The following is an 18,528-nucleotide window of genomic DNA, read 5'->3' as shown; positions in this document are numbered from 1 at the left end:
TGACTTTTCAGTATTGGCTTCAAGCCCACTCAGTCCAAAAAACAGCTTTACTCCTGCAATGTTCCTGGCAGTATATCCTACAAATAAATTGCACAACACAACCTCCACTAGGTGTGTTTTTGAAAGTGTGAGCTCCTCTCTGTCTCTTTTGAGATGTTAGGATATGATGGTGCATGCAGGCAGCTGAATAGGTTTAAAGCAGCCCTGACGGGCAATTAAATCCTAAAGGGTTTCAAATACTGTTCTGTTTTTCTTACAGCGCGTCTCTAGGGAGCTCCCCACTAGGCAAGCCCATTGTGAATTCTTTTCTGAGCCACTTGCTCTCTAGCAGCATTACAGCAGGATCCTGATGGAAACTGGGATTTCTGGAAATGGATGAGAGTCACAACTACGCTTACATCAAGAGAGGAAACTGGCACCTTTTTCTAGGGAGATAACTTCTGTCTGAGATACTTTTGATATTTCCAGAGCACTTGAACACAGAAGCATAAATGCACAGAGCATCTCTCTGGCCTGCAATATAACTCTATGCATACATATCTGAGCTAGCAGTGAAGAAAACACCTTACGGACCTGAAGGTGTGATGGTATTGCTACACCACTATTGGCAGGAGTCTGGGTGTGCTGACTCAAAGTGGCGCCTTCTTAATATGGGCCATGAGATAGATGACAAAGACATGAGACAGCTCTTCCACAGCACTGTGCTGCTAAATGGGCCTGCTGCCTGTTGAATTAGTGGGGTGACACAGCAGTGCAACACACAGTGCTATGCAGACCACTGAAGGTGATTATGGGAGGGCATGGTTTGTTGATGGGACTTGCTAGGTCGAGTGGATGGTTGGACTTCATGGTTATGGGGGGATGTGGGTCGGTCATGGGACTTGGCAGGCCAGGTGGATGCCCGTGGACTTTGTGATCTTGAAGGTCTTTTCCAAGCTAGACGATTCTACGATGCTGTATTAATCATTTGCTGCCTGTCAGTGTTGCCGTGCTACGAAACTTCGGGAGATGTTCAGGTATATCTCCTGCAAACTGAAGACAGCGGGGCCTCGAGCAGCCGCCCGACCTCAGCGCGCCGTGCCGCGCCGCGCCGCGCCGCGCCACACCGCGCCCCGGGGCGGGACCTCGTGTGCGGCCGCCCGCGGGTTGGCTGTACCGCCTTGTACCATCGTGACGAGCCGAGGGGCGGCGGGCAATTGGCGGGCGGGCTGCGCTGGGCGCGGCCGCCGTGTAAAGGCGCAGGAGGGCCGCGGCAGGCGGCCAGCGCGGCGGCAGCGGGAGCGGCTCGGGCCCGGAGCGGCAGCGCTCCGCCGCCGGCCATGCTGGACCGCGAGCGCGGCTGGAGCGTCTCTTTTGCCGGCTGCGGTTTTCTGGGCGTCTACCATATCGGAGCGGCCACCTGCCTGCAGGAGCACGCCCCGCACATCATCCGCGACGCCCGGCACATCTACGGCGCCTCGGCCGGGGCGCTGGCCGGCGCCGTGCTCGTCGGAGGCGGCTCTCTGGGTCGGAGCGGAGCGGGCGGGGCCGGTGGCGCGGCGGGGGCGGGCGGGCGGAGTGGCGCTGCCGTGTGGCGGTACCGTGCGGCCCCTCAGCACGGGCCCCGGGGCAGTACAGTGGTCGTGGCACCGAGTTGCTGCAGTTCAGGCAGCGTTTGGTCACCGCTCTTTGCCGTGGGGGTTTGGTTCTGGGTGGTTCTGCGTGCAGCAGTGGTTTGGACGCTCAGAATAGCTCAAGGTGTTCGACCAGTCTGGCTGTAATTTAAATAATCGAGATAATAGTGTTATTTTGTGTTTGTACCAGATGTATCTCGATGACAGATGCTAGTTTGCAAGTAAATGCAGTCTCTCTTTTGAAACGCTGCCTGCCTGGCATGAGGAAAAGCACACTGCGCTTTCATCTATTGGGGGCTTGTGAGAGCCCGAGTGTATTAGCTTTGTGAATTGGTCACGTTGTATGTTAAGGCAGCTTGATACAGTAAAATATTAAGCTGTTTTAAGTAGCGACTAGAATGTGTTTTAAGAAGTGTATGAAATCCCTGCAAATCTGAAAGTTATTTTTCTTTTAAAACAAAGAGATCTGATGCATAAAGGCTTGTGACTCAAAGGTTACAGTCGTTCATAGTACCCCTAACAGGCTTAGAATCCTAAGACTGCTTATTCGTGTTTCAGAGGTAGAGGAGGAAACAATGAGAACTTGTTTTGAACTTAGAGAGGGCTTGTTTTTTCTCTTTAAGCTTTTAAGGGAGCTGCTCACTAAAATGACTGAGTTCTCTGCCTGATAAGGACTGATGCAGTGAAATGCTTCTCCCTGCTTCTCAACCACTGGTGTCTGTCACCTTGGTGATTTTATGGTACAAAGAAAAGAAAATCCACAAAGGATGGGGAGAATGTGGGGTGCCTGGAGAGGCAGTGGGATCTCTATCCTCAAAGATGATCAAAACTTGACTGAATTCAGCCCTGAATTCATGTCCTTGTCTTTGCACATAGAACTACAGATGTGTTTATGTACAGGATTTCTGACTTGTGTGGTTCACCTTTTGGAGGTGGATGTTTTAAATAAATACTTTCTTCTTGGCTTTTGTTGTCTGTTGGCTAGGGTCTGTAGAACTTGGAGTTAATGGGTGCAGCTACTGAACAAAGGAAAAAAGAAGTGCTCTTTTTTGGGCTGAAATAAATATTTTTCACTGAATTCAGGAAAAGATGGAGGGAGGAGCTTGGAGGTGGCTGTACTTTAGAGAATGATTTGCATTTTAGGCTAATCCAAACAGGTACTCTTGAGGTGCATACAACTTAGATTGTCACCATAGGTGTCTTGGGGACCCAATGTTTTATTGGCGATGCAGTCACCCATTCAGATGTCACTCTCATGTTTTCTTTTGAGTGTGGACTAAATATGCTAAGAAAGGTTGAGGTATTGCTGTTTGTGGGGAGAAAATAACATTTGAGTTCAAATTTTTGGAAATATCTGTCTACAGAGCTTAAGCAAAATTCTTTCTAATGCAATGTTGATGGTTAGCTTGGTAAGTTGAGTCCTCTGTTCTAGGAAGAAACTATGTAAGTTAAAGTTTACAAGTTCAGAATGTATTTTTGGGTGACCTTGTAGTGTATCACTCAGGTTAATGACCTGTTACTTTGACCTTCCTTCCCCCTGCTCCCTTCCGCTTCCCAGCTGACTGGCTTATCAGGCAGTATCCCTAAAGTATGTCATGGAGAAGCGTAATACTCAGTATTTAAACAAAACTGGATGAGCTGTTAGCCTTGTTAAACATGACTGTGTGCAGTTGATAGAGCAGTTTAGGTGTTCTTTAGGAACAGTGGTCCTCTATAGTGGTGTGCTATAGTTCCTGGATGCTGATTAAAGTGGAGGAAAACTTAATAAGATGTCTGTTATGTGTTGGCTTGAAAGAAAAAACCAACACCTGTTTAAGTGGAGACCTGAGTTGCAAATCTTCACTGTGTTCCTTATCCACTGCTTTAAAAGCTTACCTGCTGAGGTTCTATACCATAAACTCTCACTAAATGTTTCCTTTATTGTGTTTACATGTAAAAGAAAGTTAAATTGTGCCCTGTAACAGTATTTTGTTAGTGTCCAACAAATGTTATTAGCAGTGATGTTCCAAAGCTTCTTCCACAGAGAGACAGCGGAACTTAATTCTGTGCATTATGTAGCTTTTGTGGATGTTGCACGTGAAATATATCTATGCATCTGTGCTTGTGGAAGGCTACTCATCTTTCTTCTTAAAGAACATATTTCTAATTCAAATATCTTATATGGGTGTTTTATATCTACAGTCTATATGGAGAAAAACATATATAAGTGTCTGTGTGGCTGGCTTCTCACCAGAACAAGTTCTAACTCTTTGGAAGTCTTGAGTAACTCTTTTTTCCACTCCTCAGAAAACTCAGACTCTGTTGAAAAACACTGGTGGGTGGTTAGTTTCTGTGTCAAAAAGCTCTTGAATTTTCATGCTGTCAGCCGGCTAGAGCTCTAGACATGCTTTAGTAAAGGAAGCGTGGGTTTTGTTTGTTTTGTTTCTTTGACTTATCTTCCATCCTTTAAATGAAATGTGTTTTATTTGCAGCTGAAGCTTGTGCAGATGTTCTGGCATTAGCCAAAGAAGCTAGGAAGAGGAATCTTGGACCTCTTCATCCTTCCTTTAATGTGATAAAGATAATAAGAGATGGATTGATGAGAAATCTTCCAGAGAACACTCACCTGTTGTCATCAGGCAGACTGTGCATTTCACTAACTAGAGTCTCAGATGGTAAAAACACACTGATATCTAATTTTAATTCTAAAGAAGAAGTTGTTCAGGTATGTTTGTTTCTGACAGCTTTCTGAGATTTTTGTAGTCTTGAGTACATTTAATGTCTTCTGTTGGATTTCCATTTTAATCATTTAATACTTTGACTCTACTTAGAAAAATAATTCAAAATTTATTATGACATTCATTTACTAGTTTTTCTTGTTAATGAAACCATGAAAGGAGTGAGTAGGTTTGTGAGAGATCAGTCTTAAAAACAGATACCCTTTAAAGTGTTCTGCACATGAAGAAACTGTATCCGCCATGAAGAATATTTTGTGGAGTTATTCTTATAAAAGCACTTGTCAGGAAACATTAAAAAATAGCTTTTTTCTATTTTATATCAGTGTAAAAGATAGTACAGTAGCATTCCTCTGGAATCATGCAAGTGTCCTTAAGTAGTTACATGGGTTATTCAGAAAATATACAGCTTGAGGTAATGATTGTAAACTTTTTATTTCTAATTAATATTTCCACGGATATCTTTTTGTAAGTTTTTTTTTTTAGATGAAATATGATTACATTAAAAATAAAATTGAATGCCCTCATCCTCTGTTTAAAAAAAAAACACAAAAAACTTGATAATAATTTTACTCTTACATGATTACTAAAAAAAAAAAAATATGTCCTGGGTTTTTGGTTGCTTATTCAGTTGGCTTTGCTAGCATTTGAAAAGATGAAGATGAATGAATTTCAATAACAAAGCAGTTATTGTTTAATTTATATAATCTCATTTTCTTACAGGCATTGATCTGTAGTTCATTTGTCCCAATTTACTGTGGCCTAATTCCACCATCGTTTAGAGGTGTGGTAAGTCTCTGTTAAGATCTAAAAATAATTCCAGCTATTCTGAAGGTAACAGAAGACAGTATACGTGCTTTTCTTGCTATAGTAGTACAAAATAAATTCTCTTGATGTGGCTCTTAGTATGTAGCTATGTTTGTTACAAATTGTTTGCCTGTTCCCATTAGAGCACATAAGCCCCTGGTTACAAAATCTCTTGATACTTTGCGGCTCTACTGAGTTTTCTATCAACTGCAGGTAAGTTAGCATAGTTTGTTGCAGGTGTTTGGGTTAACAGGTCTCGAAGCAGGCAGGCCTTAATAGCTTTTTGGTATGATGTTGCACTGAGTTGCATTTTCTTTCCTTCAAAGTTTGGTTTTCTTTAAACAAGGAGAGAGGAAGAGTGTTGAGAGAAACATTTAAAATCCTTAGAAGTGGTTGGTTACAGACTGTTCTCAGGGCTATCTGTAAGTACTAAAAGGTCAAGGATAGCCATGGAATGTGTAAATTAAAGCAAAAGTGATTAGAACTGTATGGGGATTTTTCTTTATCTGTATTTCTAAACCTTGTATGTCTTCTTAAACTCCTCCAGATTAAAGGTGTTATGAAAACAGGACGTTGGACTGAATCCAAGGTTTAGGTGGATCCAGGGTAATCTGGCTATTCAGTCCTTGTCACCAGACAACAATGTTATTTTAAAAGGCCTCATTTAGAGTATGAAAATTAACAGGTGATGCTTTATTTGGCCCTAATTTGAGGGAAGGGAAAGAAGGAGCCCTATTTTTGTTGTTCTTTGTAATGATTTTGGTATCATTTTAATGTTTAGGAGACATGTTGCAACTTGGTAAGAATACCTCGCTTGCATATGACTTCTATATGACTCCTGTAGGGCTTAAATACTGTACAATGTATAGTATTTAAACTTGGCAGGCTCTTGACATTTAGAAGCTTGATGGTTTCTGCACATATACTTCAGAAGAAAGCCTTGCAGACAATGTCCAATGAGTGTACAGTACTAGCAATATGCAACAGCTCTGTACTTGTGTGTATCTGCTGCAGCAGCTCAAGTTCAGAGTATTTTCAGAGCGTTACCTTCCAGACTGTGTTGTATTCCATTGGATAACATGGTCAGCGTTGGCAAAAGAAGCAGGTTTGCTGAAGGATTTTATTGTATAAAGCAACTTAAATTCTGGGCTAACTTCTGTAAGTGGTAGAACAGCCAGAGGCTACTTCCTGTTGAATTTGAGGTCCTTACCCACGGAACATGAAGCTTTCCTCTTCCTTCTGCCCTCTTTTCTCCCTCCTGTCTTTAGTAAGAGGTAGCTATGTTGTGACAAGGCACGAGCATGTGCCACACCGGGCTAGTGTACACTTACCTAAGAGAATGACTGAGACCTACTGGTCTTTCACTCACCAGGGGGGAAAGCAGAGATCTAAATGGAGGGCTCCTTTTTTACTTAATTGCCAAGTTGTGAAGTGTTTTGGGTTGATGCTTGTTGTTATTCTATTTTGTTTGTTTTTATTCTATGCCTTTCAATCACATCCATGGGTTTAGATTCAAAACCTGTTAAGGGGGTCAGGCAGAAACTGCAAAAAATAAAAAGGGCAAAAAAAAAATAAATGACAACAGCAGTCCCCATTTCCTGCCCCCCCCCAAAAAAAAAACAAACAAAACCTAGCATAATTCAGGCATGTTCTTCCACTTCTGAATATTTTGGTGAGAAGGCTGCATTCTGTGACTGTGCCTTTCCTTCTTGGCCAAGCCACTTTTTGATGCTTCACAAAGGGTTTGGTGATTGCATTATACGCCTGTTGGAAGCTTGTCAGCAGCTGTTTACTGCTGGGTCAGAGTGTTCAAAAAAGCTGATAGGTAGGAACAGGCTGCTCTAAAAGAGTATGCTGAATAAATTGCTCTGAGCTGTCCTTATCCTCATTCCTTATTTGTTTCTCACTGTGCTCAGGGAATGAGTATCAATCCATATTAAGCTGGTAATCCAGGTTGCACCTGCTCAAAGCCCTCTTACCTTTGCATTTTATAAAAGGACCTACAGGTTCTGTCTGTTTCCTGGTTAGGAAGGAGGAAAATGGAGCCAATATAACATTGTAGTTGGTAAGGAGGTGACCTTTTGAGGCTGTTAGAACTTACTAAGACTGGCCCCAATGGAGAGACAGCTACTGTGGGTGGCTGGCAAAGTTTTGCCTCTGTAGCTGCTGCATTACAGATCTGTTACCTCAATATAGAACTCTTCAGTTCTTGGATCCTAAAACATTTGAGATGATGATGCATTGAAACTGTGGATGTGGGCAGCTGAACACAAAGTATAACCTGGGACAGCTTCTAACCTTGTGCACAAAGGTGCTTTTTTCCACTTTATTTGCAATTTCTTAATATCCAAATATGCATCATCTTTTGATTGCAAGTTCTAATTGCAAGAACTATTATAAGCAACTCTTTTTAAACTGAATGATTTAATATCACGGAACCTAAAACTTGAAGTGTAGGGCTGTTCTCTTCTGTTCTTTTTATAGAAGCAACCTGGTAGCTTGTAAATTAGTCTCCTCTTCCTCAAAGGACAGCACAGTTATGCCAATTATTTTAGTTCATGTTGTGTAGGATTATCATCCTTAAAATGAACTTGCTCTTTCTTAATTCTATTTTGTACTTCTTTGTATGTTTATCTTAGGTAGACAGAAAACAGATGAAGCATACTATTCAAAATGTTTAGTCTGGGAGCAGAGCAGAGAGTGTTCTGTTAGTCTTAAATGCTACTTAATTCCTACATGGGAAATCTGCTAGTTAGAAAACTTAAGTAATTTTTTAATTAGTAATTTGATTTCTTTTTATTTTTAATCTTTGAAGCGCTATGTGGATGGAGGAATCAGTGACAACTTGCCTCAATATGAATCCAAGAATACCATCACAGTTTCACCTTTTGCTGGGGAGTGTGATATCTGTCCAAAGGGGAACTCTGCCAACTTTCATGAAATGAATGTTACTAATACCAGCATTCAGCTCAGTTTGGGGAACCTTTATCGTTTAACACAAGCACTCTTTCCCCCAGAACCTAAGGTAAGTCACTGCCTTCATGCATTTTTAGTAAAACATTTTTCTGAGTAAAAGCTTTGCTTTTGTGGAAAGCTCCGGTAATCTTGACACTTTATCTGGTTTATAAAGTTTTCTCGTGACGCTTATCATTTGTTATTCATTGTTTGTGTTAGTGTTTTTTTTTTTTTCTTGGTGTTTTTTTTTTCTCTGACTAAAATTGGTATCAGCTTTCTCTGTTTCTTTAGGAATTAGCACAGAATTCTATCATAAAATCCACACTGGTAAATTAGTAACTGTTAGTTTAGAGTCTCTCCATGTTTACCTGCTAACCAGGTTCTTCAGAACTTTGCAGAAGTTATAAAGCTTCAGAGTTTTGTGAACTTGCAAACTGCTTACATTAGTCTTTAAACTTGCTGAGCACTTATGATTGCAGATTTGATCAGAGCAATTTGATTGCAGTTGCTGAAACTGAAAAAAGTTGAAAACAGAATGCCAATTGACTTGGGATACGCTACAGAGAAGTAATGTTTTGATTGCTGTAGATGCTTAATTTTTATTTACCTCTTGGGGAAAAAACCTATTAAATTTTACTTAAGTCAATTTTTTTCTTTTGTCCAGGACTACTGTGCACATTAGTAGATGAGCTGGTGTTGCATCTGCTGAAAGATGTTTTCATGTGGAAGGCTAAGTTTGAGCTGGAACATGAGAATGGCATAGCTGGTTTCTTGTACTTTTGTGAACTGGGAAGCATGGGGAGGGAAGAGGGGTATTGACATATTCCACCAAGCTGCCCTGCTGCATTACTTGCTTCTGACGTGCTACTCAAAGACATGAAATGAGAAAGGAAATTCTTATAAACCATTAGAATGCAGTCGTTTTTACTGAATAATTCAGTGTGTCCATGGTAGATGAAAGTTATGCAGACATATGCATGACTGTATGTATCACACTGTAGGTTTATTAACCTGAATCTATTGAATTATAGCAACTGTAAAAAAAAAAACCAAAAAAACTCTTGATCTGAACTTTGAATTTCTTTTATTTTATTATTTGGCTGACTCATTTACCCTCTGGTTGCAGGTACTAGGAGAGATCTGTGAGCAAGGATATTCAGATGCTTTTAAGTTCCTGAAAGAGAATGGTATGTTACTCTTGTGGATAATTATTGGTGATGTGTTGTTAACCTGTGTGCTCTTTGTTTGTTTTTTTTTAAAGGGTGGAGGAGGAGTGGGAGTTTTATAAATTATATTCTTGTTCTGACTTCCAGTTGGCAGAAGTCATGCAGTCTTAACTATTTACCTGAAGTAGCTGTGCTGTCTCACAAAAACTGAACTTCAGGAGGCTTTTGTCAATCTCATGTGAAGTGAGTATTAGGGAATCATTTCATGAAGTTACCAAAGAATTCTACTCATAATTCTAGGAAAAACATATTAGTTTATTTTGTGCTAACACTAAAGGACAGGAGTAGTGTGGATTTTAAGTTAGTGTGGAGAATTTAATCCAAAACTGCACACAGTCTTGTGCAACCTGCATCTTTTTATTGCTTCCTCTTGTATTGTCCAAGTGAATTTGTAGGTAAAACATTACAGTTCAGAAATAGGAATCATCTAACAATAGTATCAAATAAGTAATGGATAAATCCTTCGTCTGTCATGAATGACTTTAGAGAAACCTTGAAATGTAGCAGTTACTGGAATTTGGTTTAGGAATAACTGGGAGATGCTTTCTTTTGAATCAAACTTAAATATTTTAAATCTTATTCCTTGCTCAATTTCAGACAGACAAGCTAGAAACAATTTACTATTCAGCATGAAGGTAACTGTATGGAAGAGATGCTACCCCTGTACTCTTTGGATATGGAAGCAAATAATGCTGGGTCAGATTACAGGAAAGGAAATTGAATTATGATGTTGTACTACTAGATTTAGTACCAGCAATGTGCTGTAATATAGTTGTAGCTTGATGTGCTCATTGCTCATACTCTAGGCACACATTAGTCATGCTTCCTTGAAACAACTTCATGCTCAAGAACATCCTAGTTCTGTTGAAGAGTTTCATTTCTAATAACATTAAGTAACTTTTTGAGAGTCCCATGTATGATCCTTTGCAAGATAATTAAAAGCACAACTGTGGCGGGCACAAGCATGCCTATAGTTTGGGGCTGCCTGTGCTAAGATGGGCTGTGTTCATGTACTGCACCTACAGATTTCCTATGTGCACACTTCCATGTGATGCTATATCTGAGATTGCCTACAGGTCTTTCTTGGAGTCTTCCCTTCATATTCCCTATGCAATGTACTATTTGTCCTCATTTTCAACTACTGATGTGAAACTTTTGTTCTTACCAGAGCTCTTCCAAAGTCTTTAATTATGCATCTACTTTCTTGTTAAGCTGTTTATACTGTAGGAGCTCTTTTTTTTTCCCCATCTAGAACACTTTGATTATAGGTAACTTGTCTGCTGAAGTCATTGTATATTCTTTTGACGGTTATCAGCAAAAAATGCTGATGTAGACTTAACCTTTGTGCCTTAAAACAATATTTACCCTACTTTCTTTCCTTTCACACCTTGTGACAGTGCCTCAAAGTATTCTTATTATACTTTCTGTATCAAATTGCTTATTCTAGTCTGAGGTATTGTAGATAATTTTCTTTTAAATGACAACGAAGTCAGTTTTCCTCATCTCTTTTAAATCGTTTGCTTTGTTGCTGGAAAACAGATTTGGCAAATGGCTGTGTGTTTCAGAATCAGTTTCAATTAATTGTTCACTTTTTCCTTTGTAATTTAAAGTAAGACCTAAATTTGTACAAGAACAGTCATAATGATGAATAAATGTATGCTTATAAGAACAAGTGTATTTGACGTGGGGCAGATAATGTTCCCTCAGGATAAGGCCTCTTGTAATGATAAACAGAACGCAGGTACTCTGAAGACTTGTGGATTGAGCCTAAGTGGAAGCTCTTGACTCTTTCAGGTATTCTGCATGACTCGATTTATGTCAGCTTGTCCTTCACTAGAACAAATCCTCCTGAAACCACACAACACAATGACTATATGAAGAGAAAAAATATGTCTGAAAACAGTAGAGTGGAAACTTCACAAGTGGAAGCACTCAGTGACCAGCTGAAGCAAAATCCATGGCCTCTGGAGAAGAGCATATTTGAGAGTCTACCTCCTAGGCTTCGTAAAGGTACATTCTTCAGACTATGTTCTGTGACTTTAAATGGCAAATAGTGTTTTCCCATCTTACCTCTCAACCTTACTCTAATCTTACAATTTGCAAAAGATGTTTATTTAATCTTTTTGCCCCTGTGAAGTTAAAGATTAGTTCAATTCAGAAATGTTCTCAAGTATGCATTGGGAACTTGTACATTTTGATATAGCTACAAAAATAAGTCTGAAAGAGGGTGAAGGAATTACTTTGTGAAGTCATGAATTAAATTCTCACGTGGTTCTAGATTTAGTTTGCAAGTCTACAGTATCTTTGTAAATGTAAATTTAACAATAAAGTTGAACTTCAAATCTAAACACTGGTTACTGGTTCTTTTTATATCATACTTCAGTAGATTTCTAATTGCCTGGTTTTCCTGTTATCTTAAGATGTTAATATACCAGGAACACTTCTGATATTTTAGTCTAATTAACAAAATTTTTTTTAACAAAATTTTTTGTGGATGCTGATTGGTGTTTTCAAGATCTGAAATTTGTAGTTCTAGTGACTTAGGAGAATAAAATATGAAGTGTGAAACTTCTGAAATCTATATATTAAAAACTGGAATATGAGGAACTCTAGAATCTAAGCTCCTTGAAGTTGCAAAGTCTCAGACAAGGCAAGAATGCTGTCTAAAATACGTAAGTATTTTGGAGATGTGAACCTTACATCTTCTCGTAATAAGTTAATACTTTTACTGCTTAACAGTTCTGAGTAATGTCTTTTTGTCTGTTATTAGCCAGTGCTTCCCGTACTTTAAAACAGCATAGAGAAGGCTTACGAAAAGTGCCTTGATTACTTTTTCCAGTTTCTATCTGAGCTTTATTCAGTAAGACTTGATCATATTGACTGAAGATTTCAAATAATTCACTCAAGGCTTGGTATTGTTTCCAAATAGTCTAACATCTTTCTCAAACACAATTACTCTCAAGCGCTTCAGGAAGCTTGTAAAGAACCAAATGGATTCTATGCTCAGTTCTCTAAACTCTTCCCAATGCGGGTGATATCCTACCTGATGCTACCATATACATTACCTGTGGAGTCTGCTTATTCTGCTGCTTTACGGTAAGGAAGTTTTCTTGAACCGCTTTGTAATTACACTTGAGAATAATTGAATGCTCATTCAATTTTGTAGGTGCTCTGGTACTCTATAATTCAAATGTCTTTGGACAGTTATTTCTACCTACGTAAAAGGCATCCACTGAAAGCCTCTATAATCTACATAAATAATCATAGTAATAAAAAATTGTGCTGCTAAAAGCTGTCTTTAATTCCTCAAAAAGAGCACCCTTAATCCTGTGACTGTGCAGATTCTTCACTACTGCAGCTGTATTCTGCAGTGTTATTTGAACTCCATCTGGAGTTCTGTGCTTTTGCTTCTTTCTGAAGTCAGGGATGAAATTTAACGGCTTATTTGGCAATTTTTCTTACTGAGTTTTAGGTTCACTGAAAGTTGTTTTCTCTTGAAACAGTGCTAGTTGTAAAGGCTTTCTTGATTCTTGCAGAGGAGGAACTATATGCCACGAATCATAAACAGTTGGATAGGAATTTTTTTGCAGTCTATCTAGAACTTGGTAGAACGCATATATTGGTCAGGCACTCAGTGTAGTTCGGAGGTGTAGTGAAATGCGTTCTCCTCTTTTATTTTCTCTAGACAAAGAAGAGTTAGTTAGATGGGAAGTTAGAGGTTGTGAGGATCTGGAGGTATTGGTGGGGGAGTTAACACAACTGTTGTTTTCCCCAAGCTATTGGATTCATTATGTAGGAACATAACATAAAAGAGCTCAGTTTACAAACTAACTTATGTATTTTGATTGTAGGTTAGTGAACTGGTTTCCTGACATGCCTGCTGATGTTCGATGGATGCAAGAACAACTTCTTCAAATTGCTGGTACAGTTTATTCCCAGGCTAAAAAGAAGCTGTTCTGTACATCCAGGTAAACTGTTGTGCTGCTGCATGTAAATTATGCATTTTTAAAAGTTCTCTCATAACAGAGCTTCAAGTACTCTTAAGTTTCCCTCTTAAAATAGGATTTAATTTTCTCAAGAGTAGCATGAAACGGTTCTTACTGTTTCTAACTCTTAAGTATACTGTATGGAGTTCTTTGTAGTTCATCAATGACTGCTGCATATTGTAGATGAAGAGGTGTTGCCTATTGGTGGAGTTATACTTCAGGGAGTGTTAGAAAGCAGTCACTGAACTGAGGACAGAGACCTTACTTCTGCTCTGCTTTTTAATAGCTGAAGCAATCGATGAGAAGATGAGGTAGTTGCTCAGAAGTTCTTAATCAGTTTGTCAGTTAGGAACTAGAAGATGCTGGGAGGAAGACTGGATTTTTAGGAGTCTAGACAGGGTCCTTTTTAAGGGCATAAAACAAACAAAATAATAATAAACACATAGATGAATGTGAAGGTAAGGTAGCTGGGAAAAACTAAAAGACAAATGTGGAAATCAGCTGTTTCCATATAGGGAAATACAGACCCTCTAATTCCATGAAAGAGACCTCTTCTTGTAACCTAGTTGCGACTAGGTTTGTTATGCTTCTCCTATGAAAATAGTATGGCATTTAGCTTTCTAATGCTTCTGTTAGTCTTAGCACCGTGTATATGCAGGAATCAGTGACAACTTGCCCTAATATGAATCTGAGACTGCCATTTGTTTCACCTTTTGCTGAGAAGTTTAGAGTTTGCCCAAGGATCTTGAAGAACTTCTACAAAATAATGACAGCACACATTTTCCATTTAAAATAGACTTGTTGCTGAAACAGTGAGTTGTGCAGCCATGTCAGAGTAGAACTGTGTGTTTGTAGTCTGTCTCTGAGGTCCAAATTGTTCTAAAATGAACTCTCCTATATTTGGTTTGAAAATGCAGAAATCCAGACTGACAGAGTAGGATATGTTTTTCTACAGTAATTTTTGATATTTGTCTCAGTTTCTGGAGTTGCTTGTTTGGAGGAAAGAGGAGATAAATTGGTCTGAATAGCTATCAGCACTGAACAGAACTCTGAAATGGTTTGTAAAAGCTTCTAAGAGGTAACTCTAGCACTGGAGACACCTAATAGCAGTGCTTACTTCAGTTAAAGTATTGCCTTGTTCTATACACAGCATAGTTTTGCATTCAAAACAAATGAAAACACCTTTCATTTTGAGCCAAGAATTCTTGAACTCTGTTTTCTACTTACTTAATTAGAAGGGAAAAACAAAAATACTCTAATACTCTGAAGGTCTTACATACTGAGCCACTAGAAGTGCAGTTTTGAAATACTCGCTGTGAAGAACTGCTTGTTCCTATTTCCTTATAAGAGAGAAGCTTTGACAAGCTCTGCACTGACATAATGAAATATCTGATTCATGTGCTCCATCTTTTAAAAGTTGTCAGACTTATTGGCAAAGGTTCTGGCTTAATGGAAGGACTTAATGGAGGTTGGAACTGGAGGGTTTTCTTTTTCTATTGGAAGTATTAAATGGTGTCTTAATATTAAATAGTAAAAATACTCTTTACAGTATACGTTTTTATCCAGATTTCAGAAGCATTTAACTCTTAGGCAAATAGCCTCTCTTCCTCTGAAACAATGGAAAGGCTTCTACTTGCATGACACTAGTTGACTTCTGAGGCCATCTCTCTAAGCAGAGATGTTGTTCTTGATATGTAACTCTACTGTTAGCTCTCCAGTTGCATGATATCAGTGTCCTTGTGCTGCTTGCCAGTGAGGAGCTGGAGAGGCACAAGAAGCTGAGTGGGAGCAGAACCAGGACAGCTGACTCAATCTAACCAAGGGGTACCCCCTACTGTATGGTTGTGCTTTGCTAGAGAAAGAAGTGGGGATTAGGGGTGGGAATGCAGCTCAGAATTATGGTGTTTGTCTTCCCACCAAACTGTGGTGTGATGGACTCTGCTTTCCTACAGATGGCTGAACGTGTGCATGCTGATGGGGAAGCAGTGAATGAGTCCTTTGTTTTGGTTTGCTTGTAGCTTTTGCTTGACCAGGTAAACTGCTTATCTCAGTACATAAGCTTTCATGCTTCTACTTCTCCAGTTTCTTTCACCCACTCACACCAAGTGGCTGTGTAGTACTTGTCTGCCTACTGGAGTCAAAGCTCAGCAGTGACCAGCACCCACAGAATAATTTACACTGACCAACTTTGAAGTTTTCTGAAGCCTTTCTTTAAATAGATTTCCTCTTCAGATAGCCAGATCCTACGGCTATATACGTAGAATTCCACACTGTATTCAATAGGTGACCCTTTGTGGGCTTGTAGTATGTTTCAGTGTCTATCAGGAGCTTATTGCTGCTCTTCAAAACATGAATAATCCTATTTTCTCCATCCTGTGTTGTCAGGTCTAGCTTCTCTTTTGCAATCAGACTTCATTCTCGTGAAAACTTGAGCTCTTTAAAGTTGGACATTCTTCTAGAAGCTCTACCTGCTGGATGGGGTATCTTTTAGTGCCATCTGAAACTCAAGTATAGAAACTGATGTTGAAGTGTGTATGAGGAGTTTGTTTGGAGGAGAGTGAATGATGTTTTTGTTTTTTTGCTTCTCTGTTTCCCTAAAGCATTGCAAAAGAGGAGAAAAAAACTACTAGTATTCTTGGTGAATAACCTCAGTTTTGCGAAAGGAGGACTAGCGTGGTGATTAATGTGGTCTTTTAAAGATCAGGAAATTACTGTTTCAGCTGTTCAAGTTAGTGATACTTGGCTGGCTGTGAAATAGAATTCTGAGATGGTGTTTGTGAAATCGAACAACTGTCTTTCCTGGCCAGTATTGAGGCCATGCTTGTTAATGACCAGTAACAGCTGTAATTCACAAGTGACCATATACTTTTAAGTAAATAGCTAAGGGAGATCAAAAGTATTCAAGAGATTATGCACCAATTGGATCTCCCCTTTTAAACATATTAGAACAGTGTGGTGGCTTGTAATTTAACAATTGATATACTTCTGAGGACATCACATAACGGTAGGATGCTTTTCTTTCAGGTAAGGTTATTTTAAGAGCCCTTTCCTGTTGTTCTGTGTCCTAACTCATTAAATACTTCTAGAGTTAACATAGTGTTCTTTGTCATAACGATTCCCTGTAAGAAATTTGAATAGTAATAGAGATATTGAAACACTACTAACCTTTTTCTTTTTTGTATTTCTTTTCTTAAACAGGAAAGACAATTACGCACCACTAAGAAAATGTCAGACTGCCCCATCTACTGTGGAATTTCATTCTTCGTATTGTCGTCTTAAAATGCCTCACTCTTCTGCAGACATTGAAACCTGGCTCTGGGAGTCTTCATGCTACGTGGACTCTGTTATGAAACATATTTCTCCTAAGGCAAAGGAGCAGTCAGACTTTAGCTCTTATCCCAGTTTTCTCCCAAATTCTGATGAGTCTGGTTTGGAAATAGATTTTGACTCCTCCTCAGAGACAAGCTTCCAAACTGCTCCAGAATACTAACTTGGAAATAGATTCCACAGCTTCCAAAATTCAAATTTGGCAGAGAAATTTAAATCTCAGAGGACTAAAGGTCACTTTGTTTATTGCCAATAAGTTTTGGGAAAATGTTTACAGCTTCCTGAGAAATCTGCCTTTGGAATTCTTTTCTTTTATGAATCATTAGAACAGTAACTACTATACTAAGTGACAGACTACAAGTCTGTCAAAGCACCAGCTCAGTAAACTTCAGTAAGGTTTGTAGTAAACAATGTCTCTTTGGAAATGAGATTTTTAGTTTTTAAATCTACTTTCAGGACAGAAATGTAAATTCTGTAAACATCCTGTCAAACAAGCATTGATAGCAAATGCTTTTTAAAAATATAATTCCATATAACATGTTTTAGGATTACTTTTATAGCACTTAATGAAATTGGATTTGTACTTCATAAAGGGAAATATGCATTTGTGCTTCTTAGTGGCCTCCCACATCTGTATGCCTTATGTTAAACATACTGTTCTATTTACGGAACAGTTGTCTGCATGAAATAATGTAGGAACAGTGTTAGTGTAGGATATTGTCTGTATTGCACAGTTCATGTGACTGCTCAGGTTCCTCTATGGTTCTTTCCCTCCTTAAATACTTCCCTGGATAAAGTCATGAGAACTGGGCTCCTTTCACCTGAGATTTAATCAGGTACAGTTTCTGTGACTTCATAGGACTTCTGTGTACTCAACGGTAGCTTAAGACTTAACTAAGTATTAAAAAGTAGGTAAAATTAGTGGCTGTGATTAGTAACTTCAGAAAGTGTTAAACTTCATGGCAGATGTTAAAATACTTCAGTGTATATTGAGTGGTGGCTAATGTTTTGGTCTTCTCTCTAATTGCTGTCCAATCATTCTTGATCCATTTATTTCCCCTGCAGCTCAGGAGATATTTTTATTTTTTATTTTTTTTTGCTCTTCCTTCACTTTCTTCTTGCTGGAGGTGGGTTGGGGGGAATAAAAAAGAAAAGATCTTTTCTGGCTCCGGAAGGCCTCACAGACCCAGGATAACTTTCCAAGAACTATTGTCAAACTAAGTGAATTTATAAGCCTTGGTGGAAACAGCAGTATCCAGGGGCTGCACGGAGGTCTCAAATACTGGGTTCAAAGTGGACTGGATCACATCTGTATCAAGTGATTAGGGTTGTAAATACTTCCCTCAATGAAGGTTCTTTGTAAATATACTAAAGGTGATTCATCAGTGCATGAGTATTTCAGGAGAAGTAGTACCTGTTGAGATTAACTACCTGTTGGTATGTTTTGGACATGTTGGGTTTTGGTTTTGTTTTTGTTGGAAGTGGAAGGAAACGGCTCTTTGAAGGTCAGGTTGCCGTGTGTTTGCAGCAGGTGTGTGATGTTTGTGGGCTGTGTGTGCGTGGATATGACTTCTGGGCAACCATGCTGTGGCCCAGGAAAGAGACAGAGGGTTGCTCAGGGGGAGCAGGGATGAGCAACACAATACATGGGGGTGAGAGAAGGGAATGTCTCCTTCAGGAGTGTAAGTGTGGGTACATGCTTCTCCCAGAAGCAAAGCTTTGGACCAGCCTTTAAGCAGTTTTTCAGCTGTGCTTCCCGTAAGCTTGGAGTGGTGCAGCATGAAAATGATGATAGAACACTGTAGGCAGAGCAGCCCCACTGTCACATCCTTGTCACAGACGCCTGGTGCTATTCTACTTCCCCTGTTCTTTCCTTGCCTTGTGTGTACGTATCCTCAAA

General features: G+C 39.4%; 1 protein-coding gene across 2 annotated transcripts; it reads left to right on the top strand.

Moving 5' to 3' along the window:
* The first annotated feature begins 1,248 nt into the window (after window positions 1-1,248).
* Window positions 1,249-17,799, top strand: LOC136052360 (patatin-like phospholipase domain-containing protein 2). 2 transcript variants are annotated; one of them, XM_065742413.1, is made up of 9 exons: window positions 1,249-1,506; window positions 4,085-4,317; window positions 5,051-5,116; window positions 7,950-8,159; window positions 9,216-9,276; window positions 11,110-11,325; window positions 12,279-12,411; window positions 13,167-13,283; window positions 16,500-17,799. In XM_065742413.1, the coding sequence occupies exons 1-9, from the start codon at window positions 1,320-1,322 to the stop codon at window positions 16,789-16,791; spliced, it is 1,515 nt and encodes a 504-aa protein (XP_065598485.1). In that variant the 5' UTR covers window positions 1,249-1,319; the 3' UTR covers window positions 16,792-17,799. The 2 variants fall into 2 exon arrangements, with proteins under 2 accessions (XP_065598485.1, XP_065598486.1); XM_065742414.1 differs by lacking the exon at window positions 1,249-1,506 and adding an exon at window positions 2,469-3,022.
* Window positions 17,800-18,528: the final 729 nt, after the last annotated feature.

The sequence above is a fragment of the Cyrtonyx montezumae genome, unplaced genomic scaffold (assembly GCF_038088225.1).
Source record: "Cyrtonyx montezumae isolate F1298 unplaced genomic scaffold, pur_monq_1.0 scaffold_3, whole genome shotgun sequence".
Lineage (NCBI taxonomy): Eukaryota > Metazoa > Chordata > Aves > Galliformes > Odontophoridae > Cyrtonyx > Cyrtonyx montezumae.
This window is presented reverse-complemented; position numbering and strand designations above follow the sequence as displayed.

Bases quoted from the DNA above. Each gene is read 5' to 3' on its own strand.
- LOC136052360 (XM_065742413.1), top strand. From the start codon at position 1,320: ATGCTGGACCGCGAGCGCGGCTGGAGCGTCTCTTTTGCCGGCTGCGGT. The intron at 4,318-5,050 runs GTATGTTTGTTT...ATTTTCTTACAG, and splicing joins CTAAAGAAGAAGTTGTTCAG to GCATTGATCTGTAGTTCATT. The intron at 12,412-13,166 runs GTAAGGAAGTTT...TTTTGATTGTAG, and splicing joins GCTTATTCTGCTGCTTTACG to GTTAGTGAACTGGTTTCCTG.